This window comes from Ursus maritimus, unplaced genomic scaffold, assembly GCF_017311325.1.
Source record: "Ursus maritimus isolate PB19 unplaced genomic scaffold, ASM1731132v1 scaffold_34, whole genome shotgun sequence".
NCBI classification, from domain to species: domain Eukaryota; kingdom Metazoa; phylum Chordata; class Mammalia; order Carnivora; family Ursidae; genus Ursus; species Ursus maritimus.
The window spans coordinates 4,439,363-4,465,748 of record NW_024426008.1 but is presented as its reverse complement, the minus strand read 5'-3'; the positions used below and the strand labels follow the sequence as shown (position 1 = coordinate 4,465,748).

The 26,386-nt window shown below is 35.0% G+C and overlaps 1 protein-coding gene across 3 annotated transcripts in view; it reads right to left on the bottom strand.

Moving 5' to 3' along the window:
• AGTPBP1 (ATP/GTP binding carboxypeptidase 1) overlaps positions 1-26,386 on the bottom strand; it is a 157,132-nt gene that overhangs the window by 34,643 nt on the left and 96,103 nt on the right. For all 3 annotated transcript variants that reach the window (XM_040620193.1, XM_040620194.1, XM_040620195.1), the window contains 4 exons: positions 20,749-20,832; positions 19,076-19,162; positions 18,843-18,991; positions 732-819 (listed from right to left, as the gene is read on the bottom strand). In XM_040620193.1, the coding sequence (XP_040476127.1) occupies positions 732-819; positions 18,843-18,991; positions 19,076-19,162; positions 20,749-20,832 (408 nt within the window). The remainder of the gene's footprint in view (positions 1-731; positions 820-18,842; positions 18,992-19,075; positions 19,163-20,748; positions 20,833-26,386) is intronic.

Below are 26,386 nucleotides of genomic sequence, written 5' to 3'. Positions count from 1 at the left end.
AATCCACTGAACAAATATGTCAGGATTAAGATTAGTAACAGAGAAAAAGACAGGGATGTCAAATGCATTCGGTGGAGGAAGTTATCTAGGAACATGCATGCAAAAACACTAAAAATGGGAAGCAAGGTATATGATAATCCCAGATTACTTAGACGTGAAGTTGAAGAATAATCCAATCATTCCAATGAAGCAATAAATGACTGCAAGCACTTATTTCTGACTCGATAAGTAGATGGCCTATTTGAGGTCAAGTTGAACTGTATAGGCTGCTATAATGTAACTTTGGAATACATCTCCACCTAAAATATCCTGGAAATTCAAATCAAGTAAATACTTGCATGCAAAAGAGAAAAGATAAGAACTGCACTTAATATCATCAGAATAACAAAAAGGCACTGCTAATTATTTCCTAGAATTCCTAATTTCAGTTTTATTTAATGAAGTTTCCACTGTCTTTTTAAAGCTAAAAAAATTGAGGACACATACCTATCTAAGTGGTGAAGATAAGATCTGGACTAAGTCTGTCTTTAAGACATATTTTATTTCCACTAAATATACCACTCCAATAAATCTCAAATTTTAAAGGACTCTGTTAGAGGTAACAGTACAGCATTATCACCACAGTTCAAATAATGCAATAATGACTGTACTTTCTAATTTTCAAATTGAAACAGAATGAAGTTAAGATCCCCTTCTGTCAGCTGATGTCCTATTATTCTTAGAATACTTACTTATAGTAACAAATGTCAGTTCCCACACGAATCCACCATGGTCTGGCGTTTAATGCTTCCTGAACCGAATACATGAGTGGTTGCATACCTTTGACAGAGAAATAGGAAAAAAAAAAGGGAAAAAAATATTTTCAGAGTTTCTGAGTTAAAAATTAATCATGCTATTATAGACAGCACCAAATGTTCAGGAAAGCTAAAAGCAAATAGATTGCAGTTTTTAGTATGAATAAAAAAATACGAGATATTTCTTTAAAATCTCCTCTAAGTCAATCAATAATATGCTTTTAATCCCAGTTTACCTAAAATGGGATTACAACTTTAATGAGTGAAAAGTTATCAAACTTTATTAATTGATCTCTATAGGAGATCAAGTAAAAATAATAAGTAAAATGTATTCCTTGGAACAAGTCAGAGTCAAAAAATATATAAAGAAATAGTATATCATCAAACTTCTAACTCTCAATGGATTCCCATCTACACTGAGGTTAAGGAGGAAAATGTCACGAAAATGTCAAGATTGTTTTCTTCTTCAAACTTCTCCATACAAATATGTGCTTACAGTGGGGAGGAGGTGGAGAGACTATTAACAAAAACAGGATTAAATACATAGCGTATTTTCTTAGGTAGTTTCAGAAATATACTCTCCATATGAACTTTAATACTATCTTACCCAATTTCACAAAATAGTACACTAGGCTTCTAACGGGAATTAATGAAATTCCTATGTTAATTTTAGAAATGTTGACAATTATATTAAGATCTACTTTGACTTTCCTAAAGAATAATTTTCATTTTCTTGCTACATAACCATTTTGTTAAATTTACCTCTGAGTATTTTTATTAGTCTTTAGTAGTCCCCTGGGTCTTCTACATATGAAAATCATGTAATTTGTAATTCAAAGTATTTTACCTCCTCTTTTAGTGTATCAGTTATTTCATTTTCTACTTTTATTGTATTAGAGAAATGAAACAACCTCAAAAATAATTCTGAATATAGTGGTAAGAAAACAAACAACTCTGCCTTGTTTTTAATTTTAATCAAAATGTTTTGTCATTCAATGAAACATTTGCCAACTTTTTTTGTGTATCAACTGTACCATTTTTAATAAAAAGAGCTAATGCTGAATAATTTCTATGTGCCAGACACTGCTCTTGGGATTTTTACACGTGTTAATTCATTAAATCCTCACAACATCCCTCTGTGGCAGGTGCTATGATTACTGCCGTAACTAGAGTAGTCTCTTCCATAAGTTTTATTGCACTTAAGTATTTTAATTATTTTATCAAACGCCTCTTCAGCATCCACTACTAGAATCACATGGCTCTTCTCCTTTAATCTGTTGATGCAGTAACTTATGTTGATAGGTTTCCTAGTGTGAACTATTCTTGCATTCCAAGAAAATGCTATTCTTTCACTAGTATATAATTACATTAGCTAAAATCTCATTTAGAGTTTCTGCATTTAAAAACTGGCCCTTTTTAAAAAAATTACCAAGTATCGGTATAAGATTATACCAGCTTCAGAAAAATATACTGAGAAGCTATCCATTATTTATTGGAATGAATAAAAGTATAACTTATTTTTTAAAAGATAAATATAATTCAGTTGAAATGCCATCTAAATACGGTGACTAATACATTTTTTGAAAGATTTTATTTATTTGAGAGAGAGAAAGAACAGGAGCATTGGGGGGAGGAGCAGAGGGAGAGAGAGTAGACTCCCCGCTGAACAGGGAGCCTGAGGCAGGACCTGATCCCAGGAACCTGAGATCATGACATGAGCCGAAGGCAGACACTTAACCAACTGAGCCATTCAAGCTCCCCTAAATACATTTTATTTTCCTTTTAAAAGTTATAGTCTGTTCAGAATCTCTACTCTTTATTAATCAATTCTGGCATTTTTATTTCTATCATTATTTTCAGCATTTTTAAAAATTCATTCTCTTCCTTTTGGTTTATTTTTTTGTTTTTCTACTGTCTTGAGTACTTAGTTCACTTACGTTCAGTCTTTTTTATTTTAAATAATGCAAGTTATTAAAGGCTTTCAATTTCCCTCCAGCTACCAGTTTAGTTATGTCCCATAAGTCTATAAAGCGTCCTCTTTTGAAGTACTTTCCACATCAGAGCTATTCAGCTGAACTCTACCCCAATGGAGATGGTCTGCATCTACGGTGTCCCAGGTGGCAGCAACTTCTGGCTATGAAGGACAGGAGGTGGGCCCAGCACCACTAAAATGACAGAATTTTTAACTTTAAATTAACTTAAATTTAAATAGCCATATGTGTGTGCTACACAGCATGGTTCCAGTGATTTGAAACACCAATTATAAATTCTCAGATTTTTTTTTTAGAAAGAACTTTATATTTGCAAGTACCCACTTTTTGTCCAGCTTTGTTGATTTCCACTAATACTCTGAATCACAATGAAATCTGTAAAATCTGGGTTTTTTAAAAATCACCAATAAGTTGTGCCTGTAACAAAACATACTAAAAGTTTTATATGTTTCATGAACATAAGGAAGATACCTTCTTGCACTCTTTCTATAAAGCAGAATGTAAAATATGAAAAACAACAGTACTTATATTCCGATTCTGTAAGTACAGTTCTCTGTATGCCCCCCCCAAAATAAAGTATTTCCAGGGTCAAGTTCAAATGGATTCTTTCATACACTTCATCAAATACTCCAACTCAGGTGACATCTTGTTTCATTCACATTTGTAGTGTGACTTTTTTACAGTTCTTCTGTTTTATCCTTCTGTGGGAGAAGATACCTAGGACTTCTGTCCCATGTCCCTACATTTCTCAGTTTCATAATCATATTATATCATACCATTTCTTCGGACCATTTCGATTTTTTTAAGGCATAATTCCAGGATCCCACTAACTTCTAATTCTAATTTGGATGAGTTGCTTTTTAGAAATGCTCCTCTGGGGCGCCTGGGTGGCTCAATCGTTAAGCGTCTGCCTTTGGTTCAGGGCGTGATCCCGGCATTCTGGGATTGAGCCCCACATCAGGCTCCTCCTCTGGAAGCCTGCTTCTTCCTCTCCCACTCCCCCTGCTTGTGTTCCCTCTCTCGCTGGCTGTCTCTCTCTCTCTGTCAAATAAATAAATAGAATCTTAACAAAAAAAAGAAAAGAAATAAGAAATGCTCCTCAGCTTTCATCCTTTTCACACTGGAATCCCAGATTAGTTCCACCATATTCTCCCATCTCTGACCTTACATCTCACTCTCAGTTGGCTGGAACACATCTTCAAATATTCTCAAAATAGAATCCTAGTGAATCCAAAAGTCAATGTTGTTGATTATATTATTCAAATTTTCTATATCGTTTATGTTTCATATTCTTGATATGTTAAATTCTGAAAGGGGTAGTTTAAATTCTTACAATAGCTGTCTTCTAATTAAGTTGTATTTCTTGGAGCTTTTGTTTGATCTGTATGGATGCCCTGTGGTTATGGCTGCTGTTGTATTATATAAAATATGGTTTTTGCTCTACACAGCAAAGGAGATCAAGGACAAAATGAAAAGGCAACCTACCAATTGGGAGAAAATATTTGCAAATCATGTATTTGATAAGGGGTTAATATCTAAAATATATAAAGAACTCACACAATAGAAAAAAACATCCCAATTAAAAAATGAGCAGCCATAAAAAAAAGAAGGAAATCTTGCCATCTGCAACACGAATGGACCTTGAGGGCATTATACTGAGTGAAGTAAGTCAGACAGAGAAAGAAAAATACCATATGATCTCATGTGTAGAACTTAAAAAAAAAAAAATCTCACGGAACAGATCGGTAAGGCAGGGAGGGAGCAGAAACAGAGGTGGGCAAAACAATGAAAGTGGTCAAAAGATACAAACTGCCAGTTATAAAATCAGCAAGGCTGGGGAATGTAATGTCCAGCATGAGGACTACAGTTAACATACATACTATATTGTACATCTGAAAGTTACATCAGTAGATCTTCAAAGTTCTCCTCACAAGAAAAAAACTTTGTAACTGTGTGGCGACAGATGTTAACTAGACTTCTTGAAGGGATCATTTCAAAATATATGCAACTATTGAAGCATTATGTTATACATCTGAAACTAATATAAGGTTTTATGTCAATTATACCTCAATTTAAAAAATGTTTGTGATTGGGGCGCCTGGGTGGCTCAGTCGGTTAAGCATCTACCTTCTGCTCAGGTCCTGGGATGGAGCCTGGTGTCGGGCTCCCTGCTCAGCGGGGAGTCTGCTTCTCCCTCTCCCTCTGCCCCTTCCTCCCACTCATGTTTGCTTGCTCTCTCTCTCTCTCTCAAATAAATACATAAAATCTTTTTTAAAAAGTTTGTGATTCTTATACATCTTTAAGAACTACACTTAGTAAATATGCAGTATCTATTCAGCACTTTTGAACCTGCGTTTTTTCTCTGTCTGGATGGGAATGTGAATTGGCACCGCCACCACGGACAACAAGCATGGAGGTTCTTCAAAAAATTAAGAATGGAAATAGCATATGATCTAGCGATTCCACTTCTGGCAATAATATAACCACTTTTTGCTGTATTTTATTTGCATTTGGCTAGTTTGTCTAATCACTCATTTTCAACCTTTCTTTGTCATTTAATTAACACCGCCCTCAGTCCTACTGTATAAGAGAGAGAGCACAAGCAGGGGGAGCAGCAGGCAGAGGGAGAAGCAGGCTCCCCTACTGAGCAGGGAGCCTGATGTGGGACTCAATCCCAGGACCCTGGGATGACCTGAGCTGAAAGCAGATGCTTAACTAACTGAGCCACCCAGGCACCCCCTGTATAACTTTCAACGTTTTATTTTTGAGGACATTTCAGCTCATAGTCAGTGATGATAGATACACATTTCGTATCATTGCTTTCATCTCATTTTCTTTCTACTATTTAATGTTTTTTTTTCTTCTTCTTCTTTACCGTCTTATTATTACTGGCCTGGTTGCATTTCTCCACATTTCTTTTTCTTTTTCCATTATTTGGAAGCTTTCTATTATACTCATCAATTCCACTTCCCATTCTCATAGTTATGATTAACTGATATTTCTCTAATACTATATCAATAAATAAGCAATCCCATGGGGCGCCTGGGTGGCACAGCGGTTAAGCGTCTGCCTTCGGCTCAGGGCGTGATCCTGGAGTTACGGGATCGAGCCCCACACCAGGCTCCTCCGCTATGAGCCTGCTTCTTCCTCTCCCACTCCCCCTGCTTGTGTTCCCTCTCTCGCTGGCTGTCTCTATCTCTGTCGAATAAATAAATAAAAAAAAAAAATCTAAAAAATAAATAAATAAATAAATAAATAAGCAATCCCACCAAGAGAAGTTAACTTTCGCTTCTCCCATGTGACCCCCTTTACAAAATTTTTACTTTTAACACATTTTATAAATTCCAAGTGCTCTATCTTGAGATCTTTTCCTCATTTACTTATCTGACAGAGGGTTCAGAGGTAACATATTTTCTGAATTCTACGTACACAAAGATGTAGTTTGTTGGCAGTGACAAATGACAGATATCGCAAAAGACATTTGGCTGTCCTCTAGCTTCCAGTGCCACGGATGAGAAGTCCAACATTAAACTAATTTTTTCACACGCAGAACAACACAGTGATTAAGAGCATACAATTTGCAAACAGACTACCTGGGTTTGAATTCCAACTTCATCCCCTACCAGATGCATGATCCTGGGCAGATTACTAAACTACTGATGCCCCCTTTTCCTCTTCTGTAAAATGGATTCTGTTTAATGGATGAAGAGTGTCACTTAGAACAAAGCCTGGAATATGGTAAATAATCAATAAATGTTAGCTGCTCTTATTACTGTCATTATTTAAGTAACCAGTTCTTTTAAAGTGAAAGTATGTTAAGATTCTCTCTTTCTACCTGAAATTTCACTGGTACATACAACAGATTCCTATCTTCTTTATTCCTCCCTAGGATTCATTGAGCCATTTCGATCTGAAACTTCAAACTCCTCCAGACACATAAAACGCATAATAATGGTTACCTATATAGTAAGGTTCCAGCTGAAGTCAGGGCACGTTAGATTTATCCTAAGTGTTCTAATTTTACAAAAGACAATGTATTCTTATAGTACTTTTTAAGTGATAGTTAATTCTAGTCACAGTGGAAGGAGTGATATTTGAAAATTCTGACTATAATAAAAACCATTTGAACCAAAGAGGTAGCCCTGGTAAGAATCAATCAAATGAGGTAACTCAGACTGAATAAACAATCTATTCAACCTGACATTTCGACTGTAATTGTTGTCATTAGCCACAGGATAAACCTTTATATGCATAAAAATATGCTAAGAATGGTCAATCTTGTCACTTGAATACAGACAATCGAAATATTAAATTGCCACAATGAAGCCAACATCCAGTGGCACCGGCTTCTAATAACAGCTAAGTAAAGGCCCAAGCTGTATGGAGTAGATGCTCAGTAACAAGCCAGATGCAAAAAAAGACAATGTGCTTTAGGCCCTAATCATAAAATGTACTACGAATCACAAATTCGTGAAATTTTCAAGTTGAAGCTAATACCCTCATTTAACAGAGAAGGGGGACAAGTAAAGTTTAAAATGGAGAATAACCGGGGCGCCTGGGTGGCACAGCGGTTAAGCGTCTGCCTTCGGCTCAGGGCGTGATTCCGGCGTTATGCGATCGAGCCCCACATCAGGCTCTTCCGCTATGAGCCTGCTTCTTCCTCTCCCACTCCCCCTGCTTGTGTTCCCTCTCTCGCTGGCTGTCTCTCTGTCAAATAAATAAATAAAATCTTAAAAAAAAATGGAGAATAACCTAAAGGCACCTATCACAACCTGCATATATTATCTGGACTCAGTAACTCTATAGAGAAAAAAATACATGCTTCTAATATGGCTAGAATTACAGCAGAGATTTACACTAAAAACAGATCATAGAGTTGGTCTGGAGGGTTATGGTAGACACTTAAATCCGAATCTCTACACACATTCTCACCACCAAAAAGTAAATAAATAAATTCAACAAGTAGCACAAATAAAACCACACATACCCCATATTTTCAGCATTACTAGAAGATGCAATACCCCAAATTTTTTTAGTTAAATTACCTGTAAATATAAAAATGGGCAAAGACACACTAGGCAAACAGAAACAAAGTAGGGGTTGAAATACTGAGATCAAAGTAGATTACAGGCCAAAAAATATTAAATGGGACAAAGAAGGAACTTTATAAAGTGACCATTCACTGTGAAGTATAATAATACCCAGCACCTATGTACCAGGTAAGACCAATCTCCTATGTAAAGCAGAAACTATAGGAGATAAGAGAAAACAGAAACATACTATTGACAGTAGACAGACACATCACTCTCAGTACATGACAGACCAAATGAACAAGAATGAAGAATATGTGTATAGAAGATTTAAAGACCATAAGGCAAATCTTATATACAGATGTTGAACACAATATCCTGATAATACAGAATATATATAATATACCTTCTTCTAAGAGCACGTGAAATAGTCACAAAAACTGATCATATATTAGATCAAAAGGAAATGTCAGAAGTTCCATAAAAGAGCAACACTACAAACAAAACTGCTCGCCGTGTAATAAAACTAGAAAACAAAACAAAACAAAATGAACACAAACAAACAGGGAGGCCGCACTTGCAGGGGGGTGGGAAGAAAAGCTGACTTGGGTGTCAGACCCTGAATGAGGTGAGGAGGGCATCAGAAGGATTTTAACATACACTGGAATTGATCACTAAGTAAATATATATATTAAGGATAATGGAAGCCCAAATTCTCCATGTTGGAGAAGGACATTATAAATATAGAGAAAAAACTAGACTAGTGTCCGTGGAATTAAAGGTGTATAAGTGTGACCTCATGGAGATTGTGTGGGGATGCATGCGTATGTGCACATAACACATACACACAAACATAAATGTATACATACACGGAGAAACTACTACAAATGAAAATTTCTGTATAAATATTTGTATATACAAACATACAGTCCTCAGCTCTGTCTACTGAGAAGTCCAATAACAATGTGTGTACTGTGCACACAGACCTTGGTTTTTAAATACCATTCGCCACTAAAACAAACCAGGGCTCTTCCAAGAAATTATCGACACCAGGCTGGGGCAGGGAAAGGCAAGATGAGCTTTGAGCACCATGTGCCAAAAAGCAAGGACGCCCATAATGAATGATAGGGATATAACAAAACGACACAGAAGCCATTACAAAAGGGATCCCCCTGTCCAAATCTTAGGCAATTTGAGCATCAAAATAAATAATGACAGAAACAAGTCACAACCCATCGAGTAAAACAGGAAACCAATTCTGGACTGATATTCACCTAGGAAAAGTTTGATGAGGAAAAAGATATTTACATAGTTTCAAAGTACTTCGACCTAAAATACTTATTAATTACAAAAAGAAAAAGGGTAACTTTACAATGGAAAAGCCTGACCGACTCAAACTTAATCAAGTGATAAAATGCTTATTATCAGTAATGGGACAAACAAAATCCTGTGTCACCAGAGTACAACATCACTTCTGTAATATTCCTGCCAAAGACACCTAACTTGAATTGAGTGACGAGGAACATGAGACAACTCCAAACTGAGAACCATTCAGAATAAGAGTGCTATAATTTTCAAAAATGTCAGGTCATTAATGTTAAAACCTGCAAAACTATTCCTGACTAAAAGAGTTTAGACACTTGACACCTGACAACTAAATACACATGGCTTGAGCTGAATCCTCTTGCTTTATTAAGCACATTATTGAGAAAACAGATGAAACTCAAATGAGGGGCCTATGGATTAGAGATGGTTCACATATTAATTATAATTTCCTGATGTTGGTGGTTATATAAAAAATGCCACTATTTGTAGAAAATATACTAAAAGTATTCTAGGGTAATGAAACATCATTTCCAATCCTCAACATCTGCATTAAGGGTGCAACTTTTCTATATATTTGAAATTATTTCAAAACATTTAGAAAAAGTTGATCATAAATTGAAATAGAACCTTCTTTTTTTGAAGATTTTTTTTATTTTAGAAAGCGAGAAGAGAGGGAGAGTGCGTTGGGGTGGGGGGGCAGAAGGAGAGGGAGAGAGCGAATCCTCAAGCAGACTCCCCATTGAGCAGGGAGCCTGATGTGGGGCTCAATCCCAGGACCATGAGATCATGACCTGAGCCAAAATCAAGAGTTGGCCGCCTGACTGAGTGACCCAGGCACCCCAAACTAGAATCATCTTGACATATATTTTGTGCATGTTCATTTTACATTCCTAATAGGATCTTCTTCATAGTTCATCCATCCATTGCCTCATTCACTCAACAAATCATCCATTAAATGCCATACTGTAAGCACAGTGGTCAGCAATAGTGACACTGTTCCTGACTATGTGGAATTTATAAACAAGTGGTGGGGGGGGACAGGAAAAGGATTAATCAGCCACACACATAAACAATATAAAACTGTTATGAGCACCCCAAAGGAAAAAATTACAAGGAACATTTATCGAGGGGACTAATCCAGCCTGAGGAATCAGGGAAAGCTTCCTTAGTCAATAGATAGCTCAGCTCAACTTCCAAGTATGGAATTAACTAACGTGGGCTAGGTGGGAATGCTACAGACTAGACTCCAAAATTCTATTCTGTTGCCTGGTTCCACACACTCAGTTTATATAAGAAGGTGGTTAAAAATCCTCATGTATCAGGGAGATATTGGGGGGGGGGTAGTGGGAGCTAGAGAAATGGAGTGCAAAAGCACCAGGGAAGGAGCTACAGATGAAAGCTCCAAGTTACTAAAATGCAAGACTGCCATCTAGTGGTAATTTGAGCAAACCCCTTTCAAGTAATGGGGGGGAGGGTGAGAGAGAACTAGATTACAAAAGATAACAGATTATATAGTGACAGAAATTCTCAAAAAGTCACAAATAAGATAATTCACCTGTGAGAAAACTATTTACTATAATCACCTAAAAAATTCCCAAGAAAAGGGCAATTTGAGAAACAAAAGCAATAGTAATTCTGCCCCTTTTGGGGGCATTGCCAAAGAAAAAGACATCTTTGGACATATTTTCTAGAACCGAACACTTAAATACTCCCGCAACCCGAATGTCCCAATCAAAAAAAGAAAAACAGGGGCGCTTCGGTGGTGCAGTCGTTAAGCGTCTGCCTTCGGCTCAGGGCGTGATCCTGGCGTTATGGGATCGAGCCCCACATCAGGCTCCTCTGCTATGAGCCTGCTTCTTCCTCTCCCACTCCCCCTGCTTGTGTTCCCTCTCTCGCTGGCTGTTTCTCTCTGTCAAATTAATAAATAAAATCTTTAAAAAAAAAAACAATTAAAACTAATTACTATTATCTCCAATGTCAATCATCTATGGCAATTAAACAAATCCTTCTGGCTGAACAAGTTTCCACTGCAAATATTGTTAATCATCAGTACAATCCCTGAAGTGAAGTCAAATGAATCTAACGACAGTAACATTAACTACATAGCTAGTTGCAATTTCTTAAAATGCTGAATTTCAGTTTACTAAAATACTAGTTCCTTCCTTCTTCTATTGATGTTAAGACAAACCAAGATTTCCTTTATGTTGTACAAACAAAAAAACTAATGATAGAGCTTCACTTAAAAAACTGCATCTACCTAAAAGCTCATTTCACAGCTATAACCAACTTCCTATTAAATACTTACAAATACATGGAAATGAAAAGAATTCGTAAGAGATCACTTCTTGTCAGAATTTGGGAAGAATCTCTAGTAAACTTAAGGCAGATGGAGCAGGACTAAGAAGAATCCAATGCACAATATGCCTCATGCTCTATTTTTTTATATACATATTTTGGATTTCCACAGCTAAAAGAAGTGTTCCACTACACCCTGAAGTCCCTTAAAGAATACAAGATAATAAAGTACAAAAATAGAAAGCATTAAAAAACCAAACATGTCAATTATAAAAAGAATTTTAAAAATAAGTTAAAATCATGTTAAAGACAAGGCTCAAATAACAAAATCAACCTCTATTTATAAGAAACAATATCCAAAGATGTATCAGGCAAATTTAAACCAAAACAACATAAAAATAGAATTCAAGGCCAACGATACTGAAGCATGGCTATTACTTTACACCATTAAACAGTACATACAAAAGGAATATAGAAAAGTTATAAACTATGTGCCAAATAATACTGCTTAAGTAGAAAAAAATATGTTTTTGTAAATGAGGGATTGACAGAAACACAACAGAACTGAAAGACAATTTTTTTAAGTCTTAGGCAGAAAGAGAAGGTAAAAAATAAATAAGGACATAGAAAACTGAATAAATGAACTTATAACACTAAACTAACTATGTATATTAAACTGTTGCCAGCAGAGAATATATATTATTTTCCAAGTGCCCATGAAATCAAAAACTGACCAGATATTAAGCCATAAAAAGTTATTCCAAATCATAGATTTTGTATGTATGTGAACAAAATGCATTAGAGCTTGAAAGTAATGAGAAAAATTTTAATCAAAATAATCTAACCAACTAGGACTATAACAAATGTTTTCCTAAATAATTCTTGGATCAAAAAGAATAGCAACACTACATACAATTAGAGGCAATCTACAAAATAACAAGGAGTCTTAATAGTAAAATCTAGAGGGGAAGGGGATACAGAAGTAAGTTATAATCAAGAGCAAATGCTTGGTCATCAAACAAAAATAAATTTAGGTAAACAAACTGAAAGTTAAAAAGAAGAAAAAATCAAACTGCAGGGTGGAAAAGAGAAAAATTAATAAATAAGAACCTTTTAAAGGAAATAATGAATAAAACCAAGAGCTAGGTTTTTAATATAATAAATTATGTTTCAAGCACACACACGAAAGGGAAATAAGCAAGAGTAACAAGCAAGCACACATACTGCAGACATCATATAGACATCTATATGATTTCTAGTGAATTTTGAAAATTTAAATGTCATGTATATAATATAAATTATCAAGAATGCCACAATAAGTAATAGAAAGCTAGGGGCAGCTGGGTGGCTCAGGTCGGTCTGCTTTCAGCTCAGGTCATGATCCTGGGGTCCTGGAATCAAGCCCCATATGGGGCTCCCTGCTCGGCGGAGAGTCTGCTCTGCCTTCTCCCTCTGTCCCTCCCCCCTGGCTCATGCTTGCACTCTCTAATAAATAAATAAAATCTTAAAAAAAAGAAATAGAAAACTAGACTAAGTCACAGATATCTGAAAAAGTTATCCAGACGTTCCTTCTCCCATCCAAAAGGGGACAATCAGATAGTTCTAGAGGTGCATTCTTTCCAAATTTCATGAAGACATGTAAATGCTATTTAAATTGCTCTAGAACACAGGGTGGGGAATAAAAGTTTTTCCATTTAAGTGTTCAAAGTTAGCATCGGCTTGCTTCCAAAACTGGATAAAGACAGCCCTCCAAAAAGGAAACTGACTTGCCTAACTTATGACCAGTGATATAAAAAGCTTTTAAACAAAATACTAACAAATCGGGGGTGCCTGGGTGGCACAGCGGTTAAGCGTCTGCCTTCGGCTCAGGGCGTGATCCTGGCGTTGCGGGATCGAGCCCCACGTCAGGCTCCTCCACTATGAGCCTGCTTCTTCCTCTCCCACTCCCCCTGCTTGTGTTCCCTCTCTCGCTGGCTGTCTCTCTCTCTCTGTCAAATAAATAAATAGAATCTTAAAAAAAAAAATACTAACAAATCAAAAATACATGTACATTAAAATATTAATTTACATGGCAAAGTGAATTTACTTCTGAAACCCAAGGATGATTTGAGAACATAAGTACAGCACATTAACAGCTCATAGCATATATCATACTAATAAACGCAAAAATAAAATACTTTTGATTTTTAAAACTCAGTAAAAATAGAAATTCTCTACTACGAGAAAGAATCTGTACTCAAAAGAAGAGCTAATGTATTTAATGTAAATACTAAGAAAATTCACATTAAAGTAAAAAAAAAAAAGGATGCCCAATGTCTCCTTTTTACTTTAAACATTCTCATAGTTATATCTAATATTATGAAACAATGAAAGATACACAATGTAACTATGGGCAAGGAAAAATTCTAGGGACCTACCATGATTTCCACAGTTTCAATTGAGAAACTATGAAAACTAGTAGGAAAGTTCGGTAAGGAGGTTGATTTTCAAGTGAACATATAAAACTTGACAGCCTTCTTAATTATAAGTAATAACAAGCCTGAAAACAAGGAGCACTCTTTCATAAGAGAAACCAAAAAAATATATAAAATACTTAAAAGTAAACAGAAATGAACAGAACTTACAACAAGAAAACTAAAAACCTTGGCTGAGGGCATAAAAAATGAATAAACAAATCTATACACCATGTTCCTAAGCAGTGAGACGTAATTAAAAATTCAGTTTGTCAAAAAAAAAATCAATTTCTCTCAGATTATTCTACAAGTTTCACACAATGGAAATTTTTTGGCACTTGAAAAAACTATTTGAATAATATTTAGAATAAACCACTCTGGAAAAATAGGTAGAAAAAAATTCTTAAAACTGTTGTTGAAAAAGACTACAGGGTGTTAGCCGTGCTATACAGTCAGCTACACAACAGTGATATCACACTGGACAGGAAGGTCAGGATAATGAAAATCAAGTGGTACTAAAGCAACAAACAGCCCCCAAACAAATGCTAGTCCATAGCTTCTGAGAACTGTGGTATTTCAAACTAAAGGGGACAAATATTTAACATGACTACGAGGTCAGAATAATTCAACCTAGATCCAAAATTTCAGGAACTAGGTGCAAGTAATAGTGATATCTTACCAACCAGCTTCCAAACTGTTTTTACTAACCACACCATTTTTCTGTAAGAGCTCCCACAGAGCAACCACATACAATGTCTTCTAAGCAATGTTTCGTCCCCTTCTTTTACTAGAGGGCCAGGAACAGAGTTGCAAATGAGTTATAAATGGAAATATTTGAGAAATAATTCAATTTATCAACATTTTAAAACTCTTTGGAGAAAGAACGGGTTCAGTTGTAGCTGCTTAACTACTAACAACAGAATTAAGTGAGATCCCAAATTCACAGAATATACCAAGATAAATCCTAGATGGATTAAGTTAAATATAAACACTGAAAGCATATTATCAAGTGCACTTGAAAAAGGCTGAACTAACTTAACGCTCCTACCAGCACAAGAAGTACCCCTTTTCCCTAGTCTTCAGCAACCTATGTTCATTTTCTCTGAGAAATTCTACTTGGAGGAATTGGTGGCAAAGCAATAATCAGAAACACACACACACAAAATAATTAAGGATATCAACCGTAGCACAGCTTATAATTTTGAAATGCTGAAAACCTAAATTCTCAAGCTGTTATCATTAAAATAATCATTGTACATTACTCAATAGAAAATTATATAAACATTAGTAATGATGTCGCTGGAAATACTGAATGGCATGGGGATATTTTTTACAAAATATTGTGCAGTAAAAATAGTTTTGAGTGCATTTTCATATTGTAAAACCAATCTACAAAAGGATAAAATTTAATTTTAAAGTTATGTGAATGTAAGTTTGAGGATAGATAACAAAACACTAAACAATGGATTTTCTCCTCTTCCTACAGATTCTTCTCTACATGGTTTTTAATTTACCAAATTTCCCACATAAAGATCCACTATTTAGGGCAGCTGGCCAGCTCACTCGGTTCCAAGATTCCCACTTTTGATTTTGGTTCACATCATCATCTCGAGGTCATGAGATCAAGCCCCACACCAGGCTCCGCACTCAGTAGGGAGTCTGCTTAGGACTCTCTCTTCCTCTCCCTATGACTCTCCCCACTGCATGTGTGTGTTCTCTCTCTCTCTCTCCCACTCTCTAAGACATAAATCTTAAAAAAAAAAAAAAAAAAAAAGATCCATTGGTTGATAATCAGAAAAAAAATATTTACAGCTGGCAGACAAAGATATTCCACTTTTGTGAAATTGTAACTAAATAATCACACACACAAATATTTTGTACAATAATGGTGATCTCACCATTATTTAAAATAGAAAATTATCAGAAACTTAAATGTACAACAAAGAAAGATTTGGATAAGTTATAGTAGCTCTGTAGGACGTCCATTTAAGCTCTGTTTCAGAGGAATATTTAATGACCAGAAGAAGTGTTACTTTAATGGTTAACATACAGACTATGAAACTGCATGGGTTACAAGCCTATTTTTTAAAATAAACACCTAACTGTGTGTATGTACAAATCATATATTGCCTTATTTTTAAAAAGGCTAGAAGAAAACAACAATATTAAAGTGATTATCTCTGGATGATGCATTGTTGATGGTTTTAATTTTCTTAACACCACTCTATTACCCAAATTCCCTACAAGGTTGAGTTTGGAAAGTATGACAAACACACAAGAATACCCAAAGGGTAAGTGCTTAGGAGAAGGGGAAATTTTAAAATAAAGCAGCCATCTGTCCCACTGCTTTGATTTGGTTTCAGTTATAGAATTTTATTTACTTTAAATTTAAACTGACACTAAAGGAAGAGATTTTTTTTTTTTTATGTATCACATGGAGGTATAGGTTTTTTAAAAAAATAGAAAAAAATTTTTAAATATTAAAAAAAAATAGAGAGCTGCTCCAAAATGTAAGGTTTTAATTTTGTTTGTTTGTTTATTTTTGAGAGAGAGAAAGCATGCACAAATAGGGGGAAAGGGAGAGGAAGAATTTCAAGCAGATACCCCGCTGAATGCAGAGTCCAATGTGGGGCTGAGGACCCTGAGATCATGACCTGAGCCAAAATCAAGTCTGCCACTTAACCAACTGAGCCTCCCAGGCACCCCTGTAAGCGAGTACTATTTTATAAAAGTGAATAAGCATAGTTAGTAAAGACGTCATCTACCTATGGCTCTACAATTTTGAAAATTATATTATCATTTCAGGAACAGAAAGCCTTTTTTATATTTATATACTCTTAAGGAACATCCAAAATAAAAACATAATTCCATTTAATTGGATTGGTTGTCCTTATCTCCTCTAAAATATTATGTTAGCATAATACTTACAAGTTAAATAGGGAAAACATGAGATTCTTTAATTGTTGTAATATTCTGAATGAGTTTCAAATAAGGTAATTTTTTTAAATTATATGAAGGTTTAAGGTCAAAAATAAATTTTTCTAAGAAATGTGACATTCAATGATTACTAGTTATGCCCCCAAATCCCAAAAATAAAAAGTGTGAAATAGATTTGTATCAAGAATATTCAAATCACTCTTCATGCAAAATATAACCACTGACTCCTCAGTCAAAATATACATATTTAAAATGGATTATTTAAAATTAGATTACTTAAAACATTTAAAAACTTTAAAAAATGTTTACAACTAAACCAGATATTACCCTACCTAATCTCCTATAATTATTGCATTAAATTAGTGAATCTGACTAAAGCTTTTATCCCACACATGTAATCATCTAGAGTATAAAATTTCCTATTTTCCATGAAAATAATGACAACTGAGTACAACATCTTCAACTCTTGAAAGTTATAATTTTCAGAAATGCCCCTTAAAAAGCATCACCATATTCACACTTTTAACAACTTTGATATTTTTGCTGGTACAACACTAGAGTTTTTAAAAACTCTCATGAGAAAGAAAAACAATGAAACTAAAAGCTGGTTCTTAGAAAAGGTTCTTAGAAAAGGTTCTTAGAAAAGGTCAATAAGATTGACACGCTTCTAGCAGGACTGACAAAACAAAACAGAAAACAGAAATTATTATTATCAGGAATGAAACAGGGGGTGTCACAACAGACACTGCAGATCTCAAAAGGTTGGTAAGGGAATACTGTGACCAAATCTTTACACACATTTGACAACTTAGAAGAAATGAATCAATTCCTAAAAAGCGCAAGCTACCACACACCACATCTCGCTCGAGATGAAATAATTCGAAGAGCCCTAAAACTATTTAAAAATTTTAGTTTGTAATTCAAAGACTATCAAAAAAGAAATCCTTCCAGACCCAGATGATTTCACTAGAGAATTCTACCAAATGTTTAAGAATTAACACCAAATCTACACAAGCTCTTCCAGAAAAACAAGAGGAGGGAACATTTCCCAACCCATTTTATGAGGTATTACCACGATACCAAAATGAAATATAATACAAAAAGAAAAAAGAAAACTATAACTTGATATCCCTCCTGAATATAAATGCAAAAATTCTTAACAAAATGGTAGCAATTATGCACAATGACCGAGTGGATTTTATTCCATGGATAAAAAAAGGCCGGTTCAATATCCAAAACTCAATCAATGTAAGATACCATATTAACAGTCTAAAGAAGAAGAAAATCACATGATCAGACCAACTGATGCAGACAAAGCATATGACAAAGTTCAACACCCACTCATGATTTAAAAAAAAAAAAAAACAACTCAGCACATAGTAATAGAAGGAAACCTCCTTAACTAGATTTTAAAATTTGCGGAAAACTGCTGCTAACATCTTACTGAAAGGTGACCAATAAAGGAGTGGCACAAGGCTGTGTGGTGATAGAAGTATTCTGTATCTTGACTGTGGTGACTGATTCAAGGATTTACAAATGTAATAAAATGGCATGAAACTCTGCACCCACACTGCACCAAAGTCAACTCCTGACTCTGGAAGACATAACCACTTGAGGAAACTCCGTGAAGAGAACATGAGACCTTTCTGCAACTTCTATCACATTTGTATGAAACTATTAAAAATTTTAAAAAATTATTTTATATAATTTATATAATTCTCTTCTAGATGAACTGACATTAAAAACTAGATTTTATGCAACATAAGTAACAAATCTTTAGTTGTATTTAATTTGGATGAAATCAAAGATACTCATTACATTTTAAAGGGTTTTTCACCAACAAAGCAAATCTCAGTTTATTCCAAATTTTGCATAAGTATCTGAATTTTGAGAACTAGAGAAAACAAAAGAACAATGAACCTTTTTTAAACATATCAATAATTAAAAAAAAACTTATGTCCTTCAGTTATGATGACTGCATACTTTCTAAAATTAGGGGAACAAAACATGACTTACCATAATTAAATTGACTGTTGGACTTTTCACAGTTAATGATGTTAAACCTGTAAGCAACACCCGGTCGCATTCCACTGACTTCAAAGTAAAACCACTGGTGATAATGATTGCTATTTATATCTGAGTTCAAAATAAGATCATATTCATTTCTGGAAATAGAAAATAAAGAAATCTGATGAAAATTAGGAAAATATCTGTGTACAGACAAAATGAGAAAATTTTAAATGACTTACTTTCTAATTTGAATTACTTTGCGCAGATTCCCAGATTCAAATTTGGAGTTAAACTTCAAAATATCTCCTTCTTCTGGAATAGTGTAACTAAATAAAATTTTTAAAGTAAGTATGATAAAACACATTGCATGTAAATAGGTGATCAAAAGATAAATAAAACTACACTACAAATTAAAAATATACCACTATGGCCACTTCACCCTCCTCATTATTTTTAAACTAAAAAATATAACCAACACAAACAAAACACAAACTCTGGCTAACATTTATAGATTTAAAAATTATAACTACAAGTAGAGATGTGTTCCCACATTTATAGTGAATGTTAATCACAAATAAGAAATTTTGCCTCACTGAATAAATGTCATTCCTAATACTAATAATCATATAAAAAGACCAGATGTATTTTTAAAAAGGCACATGACCTGTATTGAGTAGCAATAATTCTAATTAAACTATGTAGTTCTCAGGTGAAAATATGAAATGTACAGGACTGTATTAGATAACAGATACTGTCTTACGTAATTAGTGCCCAAAAGGTGAAGGTATTATCTTCACTTTACATAGTCACTACCTCAGTAACTATTTACTGAGTGCCTACTAGGTACCAGATTCAGTTTTAGTTGTATGTCTGTCTGTTTCCCTGATTATACACAAATTCTTGCTCTTCTGAAGCTAACATTCCAATAGGGGAAAACTAAGACTCCAAGAAGCTCAATGACTTTTGCCAAAGTCATTTCAGTCAGAAACAGCACTGATCTGCATGCTATAATCAGGGCTCCTGAGTTTCTCTTTTTATCACATCTGCCTGATCTGTCTGACACAGAATTATAACCATTAAAATAACTAAGATATTTTGAACAAGTAGATTCGGTTTCCATTTTTAAGATTATTCCAAATTCAGTCATTAGCTTTGATACTGTTTTACCCTTATTTCTCTGACAAAGATCTTTAAAAGGTGTTTTATTTCCTCCAGAAAGACCAGCAAGATGTGAAATTTCCCCAAAAATATTAGAATGTTGATGGAAGGGGAAACCCATTGAGGGATAATTAAATTTCTCCTCTGAGGAGGAAAATAGTCACATTCATCATTTCTAATTTTCATTTATTTACTTATATTTAAACCCTAAAATGTGATGATACAATTGATAATTGTAAATAACACCAGCACCGGAAGCATCATGAACAAATGGCCTCAAAGGTCAGGAAAGTAATCAAAAGGACCAATGCACATCATAAGCAGTAAGACGGGAAAGAACAGCAGGGACTATGGAGAAATTGGCAAGCACATATTCCTTCTAAAAGGGATGGTAATTTGTTGTCCCAAGGAAATGAAGGCTCAATATTACAGGACAAAACTGCAGGCTTTCACGTGAAATTTCCACTCTCTCCAATGGAGGTAATTTCAGATTTTTAAAAACACAGTATTAGTTTGTGACCTTTCCCTTATTAAGCCCATTAAAAGTCTACTTGTGAACAAACAAAAGCCTGTGATATATTCAATTTAGCATGATTAACTATTACGTTACCATTACATCCCTGCTAAAAGATGAAAACGGAGTAAGGGCAAACCAGGTGGGAGTTAGCTATACTTTTTTACAAGCAACACTGAAACTCGAGAGTACAAATCAAACTAATAAAAGTAAAAGCAATAACAGCAACAACAGACTTACTTTGGGCTATCTAAGTCATATACCACTCGATCTATGATATCACTCTGATGTATTAACCTCTCAATATCTTGAGCAATTTTTGTCCTGAAATCATAAAAGAGAAGTGTGACCACCAAAATTAATTATTATATGCCAAGGCACAACTTTCTCCAAAATAAGTTTTCAATGAAAAAAGTATAAAATGACAAAGCTTCCTTAAAATAAAAATGATCATTCCTCTATATATTTTGTACATACAAAAGATTATCAATACATAACAAGACAAAAATCGGTATTTTTAAAGTCTGAATTCTAGAAAATAACCATGTAGAATACAGCTACAAGTTCAATAGCTTAAAAAAAAAATCTTAAATGTATATTATGACTTTCTACATAGAAATATGAAGCCACTCTCTAGCCCTTAAGCAAATAATTTTACATACATAATAATAGCAGTAAAGATCTAAAAAGCCAGAAATTATATATACAAAGGAAATTTTTTAAACCCACCCTTGCTGGAATTTAGCTAAAATGCAACTGGCAAACAGCTTACACATTCCGCAGAACCTGTGCTCTCTTCTGTGGCTGGAGAGGAAATGTGGAGGGGAGGTAAACACCTGTGTCAGGAAGCATAGTGTGAACCCTGAATCTCCAGGATTCTCTAGGCCCGATCTCCCCTGAATCAGTCCAACAAAATGGACACCAACTAACCGAAAAATTCCTAAAATCCCTGCCACTGTCCTAGAAGAGTGAGCCACACACAAATCCCACAATCTTCCCTGTCAGTAATTAAGCCAAGGAATACAACAATCACTTAAAGTGGCACCAAACTGTAACCAAACCAGAACAAATCCGGATCATAAAGCCAGGTGCCTGGAACTCCAGGTAGACTGGCCACAAAGGGCTTGGTGGGAGGATGCCTGCTGGTGTTTATAGGCACAGTATCACTTGTCATTTTAGCACTTACTCTTAAAGAGGAAGCCAATTATACGAAATGATTTAAATTTCAGGTTTGTCTGTTTCAGCTAAAGATTGGTAATGCAGATTACAACTGTGGTCTATTGATTTATTGATACAGCAGAGTGGGAAAATTTGCCAAAATGGTATTAATAAAATCTTAAGAATACACTGAACACTGAAAGCCTCCTTAACTTCAGGTAGATGTGAAACTAGTCTCCTACACAAAGATACTTCTTTGTGATTATGGAGTATTAACTCTCATATAGTTTAGAAATATATCTAATAATATCACAGTATAACTTCAGAATAAGAATCTATTCTGATGAACTAAAAATTTTATCAGGAAAACATTAAAAAGTGTGATAAATACAGGAAAAAATTAAGAATGTACAACTCTAAATTTATTTTTAGTTTCATTCTACAAAAAATAACTCATCACTGATAAGCAGTCTATCAAAAAAAAAAACAAAAAAAAAAACCAAACCCAGTAGCAAAGGATTATGATATAAATCCTTGAGTTAGGTTCAATATCATAACTTTCAAATGTCAAATTCTTTCCAAAGAAACCACCTTTTAAAAAGGTATGGATTACAATAACAGACAAGTTCAAAATTTATACCACCCAGATCTTCAACAAAAGAGATCGCACTCACATATATTCAGATATGCTAAAAAAAAAAAAAAAAGTGAATATTCAAGTATGGGTGAAAGACTAAATACATCCACACTTGTCAGGATAATTTATTAAATAAGGTTGATACATACCACAAATGTGCAAAAATTAATACTTAACAAAAGTCTGAGGAGTTTTTTTTGTTTTTTAAGGAAAATGTTATTAACAGGCTGATACAACAGTTCAGTTCTACAGCAAAGTTCCATAAAATAAGAGAGGGTCAGAACAGCACAGATAGCCGTGGGGCGGGCAGGTATGTGTGAGCTGACCCGGTGGCGATGTGGAAAACTGCAGAGCACAGCCTCTGTCTCAAAAACAAACTGATCACTGCCAGGTAGGAACCAGAGGCTAAGGTTGTCACACCAATTTTTCAAGAAACATCAGAAACTTGGATTTCTATGGGGTATCTCCCAAATTTTAAATGTTGGCAATCAGTAAAAACAAAACAAACAAAAACCAGTCTGCAAGTGAAGCCAAAATCATGTGCAAGTTAATATGGCCTACGAGCCACTGGTTTTCAACCTCACACTGTATTTTAGGGGACACAGTGGCCCATGTATATTAAACTAGACCTAAAATTACACTTGAGAGAAATATTTGATCTGCCATCAGCCCTCATTAATAAAAAGGAAAACCAGTCCTTTACTCATATATGGATTTGTGTAAAGCAGCACAACTTTCATAAAATATCAACCCTTCCTTCCTTTACCTAACCTGCCTATTAAAATATACCACTCTCCAGTCCAAACGAAACCATAATTATTTTCCAGCTACCCTCAGGGACTGTAACCTCAAACCTACTGACATTCAGTATCTATCAAAGGCCTGGGCCAGAAGATAATTTCTGCAGGGCAGTCTGAACAGTAAATACCCAGAAGGTCATACGATATGCAGAAACAGCAAAACTGTCCTTTGTTAGTTAGGTTTAACCAATACAGAACAGCCTTACAAGAAACAATTTAATACATCCCAGTGCTACATTTAATATACGGATATTATGGGAAATGTTGTTCATTACCTAAGGACGCCCTGAGAATCCACAGAAGATAATCTTCTTTAGAGACAGTATGGTTTTAACCACACATACACCATCACTACACGAACAGGACAGGCTCATGACCTAGACCAGAGTTTGACTCTTGGCTCTGCCATTTACTAACAGCGTATACAACCTTGGATAAGCTGCTCAAACACCCTAAGCTTCAGCACAGTCTTGTGTAAAATAAGAGGAAGACCAGCAATTTCCTCACACAGCCAATATCCTATGAAATGGCATACTTTATATACACATATACACTGCATAAAAAGTGATTACTTAGTTCTCTGGCCCATAAAAAACACTCAATAAAAGTTATCTGCTACTGTTGCTCCTACTAAGATTTCCACTATTGTCTCCATTCCAGAAGTACTTAGTTTCCCCTAAGCCATTCTAAACTTAATATAAAGAAATTCGGGGTTTTGCTTTCCTTATTTTGCTTTTGCCACAATTCTTTCACCTACTTTTTAATTTTAAATTTCTGAACAGGTAATATATTGACATGGAGCAAAAATCATACGCTACATAAAGTCTAAGATGGAGACTCTCAACACAACCCATATCCTCCCACCATCCGGTTAACTACTTATATTACTTTCCCTCCGCAAGCATCTTATAGCTCCTTCCACCAGTGCCTAGTTCTTTAATCACTGCACAGTATTCACAGAAAAGATACACCACAATGTATTTAACTAGTCTGACTGAAGGCCACAACATCGTAACGAAAAACTTTGAACACCATTTCACAGATGTGCAAATTATATGTGTATATATATCATGCATATAAATTATAAATTCTCAGATGTGGGATTAATGTGTCAAAAGAAATTGTGTCAAAGGAAATATACATTATCAATGTATAAGGGAGCCTGTTCCTCCACAGCCTCGTTAATAGTGTGCTCTCAAACTTCTAGATTTTGGCAATTTGATATGTGGGACATGGTATCTCAGTACATTTTAATTTGCGTTTCTTTTATTTTAAGAAAGGTTGAACATATTTCTGTGATTAAGACTCGCTATTTCTTTGTCATATTCTGGCACAATGTCTTAAATGCTTTTTAAAACAAGGCAATATGAATTATATTTTATTATAAAATACAGATAGACAATTCTAAAACATACAGAAAAATAATGGAAGGTAAAATCAAAATGCTAAAAGTTACCACCTCTGGGGAATGGGGCAAAGAGTGACCTTTCCTTCTTTCTACTTTTTCTCATGCTCTAATTTTAGAGAACATGAAAACAGGAAAAATGCAGCCAAAAATGCTAAGCATACTTTAAACTACAAGAGATGAGTTTCACTTTAACTTGTAAGCCAACTTAAACCAAAAATATGGATTCAAGTAATTATCAGTATGTGATTACAGTAAAAAAAATTCTTTAAGGGTTAAAGTACTACCTACATTGAGATATGAAGCTTATAATACGTTTTTCCCCTTCCATATGAGGTGAAGAAATTTTTAATGACGTTTTATTCATTTGCTGCATTATTTAAAAAAGATTAATAACTAAAAGATCAGTGATAATCATAAAGCAGAAATTTGAAATAACAAAAAGATATTTTCACTGAGTAATTTTAAGAAGTCTAATGCTCCCTCTTTTCTTAAAATGATCAAATAGTAAATCTTTATTAATTTGGACACTATTCATTTACAATTTTACTGCATTCGAACAGAGGCTGGGCTAAAAAGTTGGCAAATAATTTACAAAATGTTTATCATTTGCTCAAAAACTAAGTTGCAGAAGACTAGGCAAATAAGATAAGCAAACTAGAAACAACATCCTCAATGCAGTATTTCCAAAAAGGCAGCATTTCTGAGTACTAAGAAATATTTACTACCTGGCCCATGTTGGATATTTTATCAAACATACAGAACCAGGAAAAGACTTCAGCCTATCTAGCTACAGGGGTCAAGTGAACTTTTCCTTTAAGGACCAAAGAGTAAATATTTTAGGCTTTGCAAGCCACATGGTCTCTATGACAAACCATTCAGCTCTGCCATGGTGGCACCAAAACAGTCGTAGATCACACATAAACAGGAATGGCTGTGCTCCAAAAAACCTTTATTTATAAACACAAATATGAATGTCATAATTTTCATGTCTCACAAAATGTTTTTTTGGATTTTTTTGAACCACTTGAACATGTAAAACCACTCTTAAGCTTGTGGGCTGAACATAAACAGGCAGTAGGGAGCTGTATTTGACACAACAGGCCATAGTTTGCTAACCACGACCAAGGTGAATGACAATCAAACTTTTCTGATCATGGCCTACTAGAAATACATTTTAGAAATCACTGTCCTGGGGAGCCTGGATGGCACAGTCGTTAAGCGTCTGCCTTCGGCTCAGGGCATGATCCCGGCGTTCTGGGATCGAGCCCCACATCAGGCTCCTCTGCTAAGAGCCTGCTTCTTCCTCTCCCACTCCCCCTGCTTGTGTTCCCTCTCTCGCTGGCTGTCTCTCTCTGTCAAATAAATAAATAAAATCTTAAAAAAAAAAAAAATCACTGTCCTGATGGGCCATCTAGGTGGCTAGTCAGTTAAGTGTCCAACTCTTGATTTTGGCTCAGGTCAAGATCTCAGGGTTATGGGATCAAGCCCTATGTTGGGCTCTATGCTCAGCGGGGAGTCTGCTTGAGATTCTCTCTCTCCCTCTCCCTCTGCCCCTCCTCCTGAGCACACTCTCTCTCTAAAAAAAATTACTGCTCTGAGTGCATGCACGTGCACACACACACATCCCTGAAACAAAAGTTTATGAAATTAATATTTTGCTGTATTACACGTGACACACTATTGTTTTCTCCTTTAATACAGGTTACTAATGGGCATCAATCCATAGTTTGAAAAGAAAATTGGTATCTCGAGAAATTAAGTTATTTCACTCAAACATACACACACAGAATCAGTGGGAGAGCCAAGTCTAGAATTTAAACACTCTGACTTGCTTTTCAGAGTGCCCTGTCCTGCCAGGACACACCACACTGACTC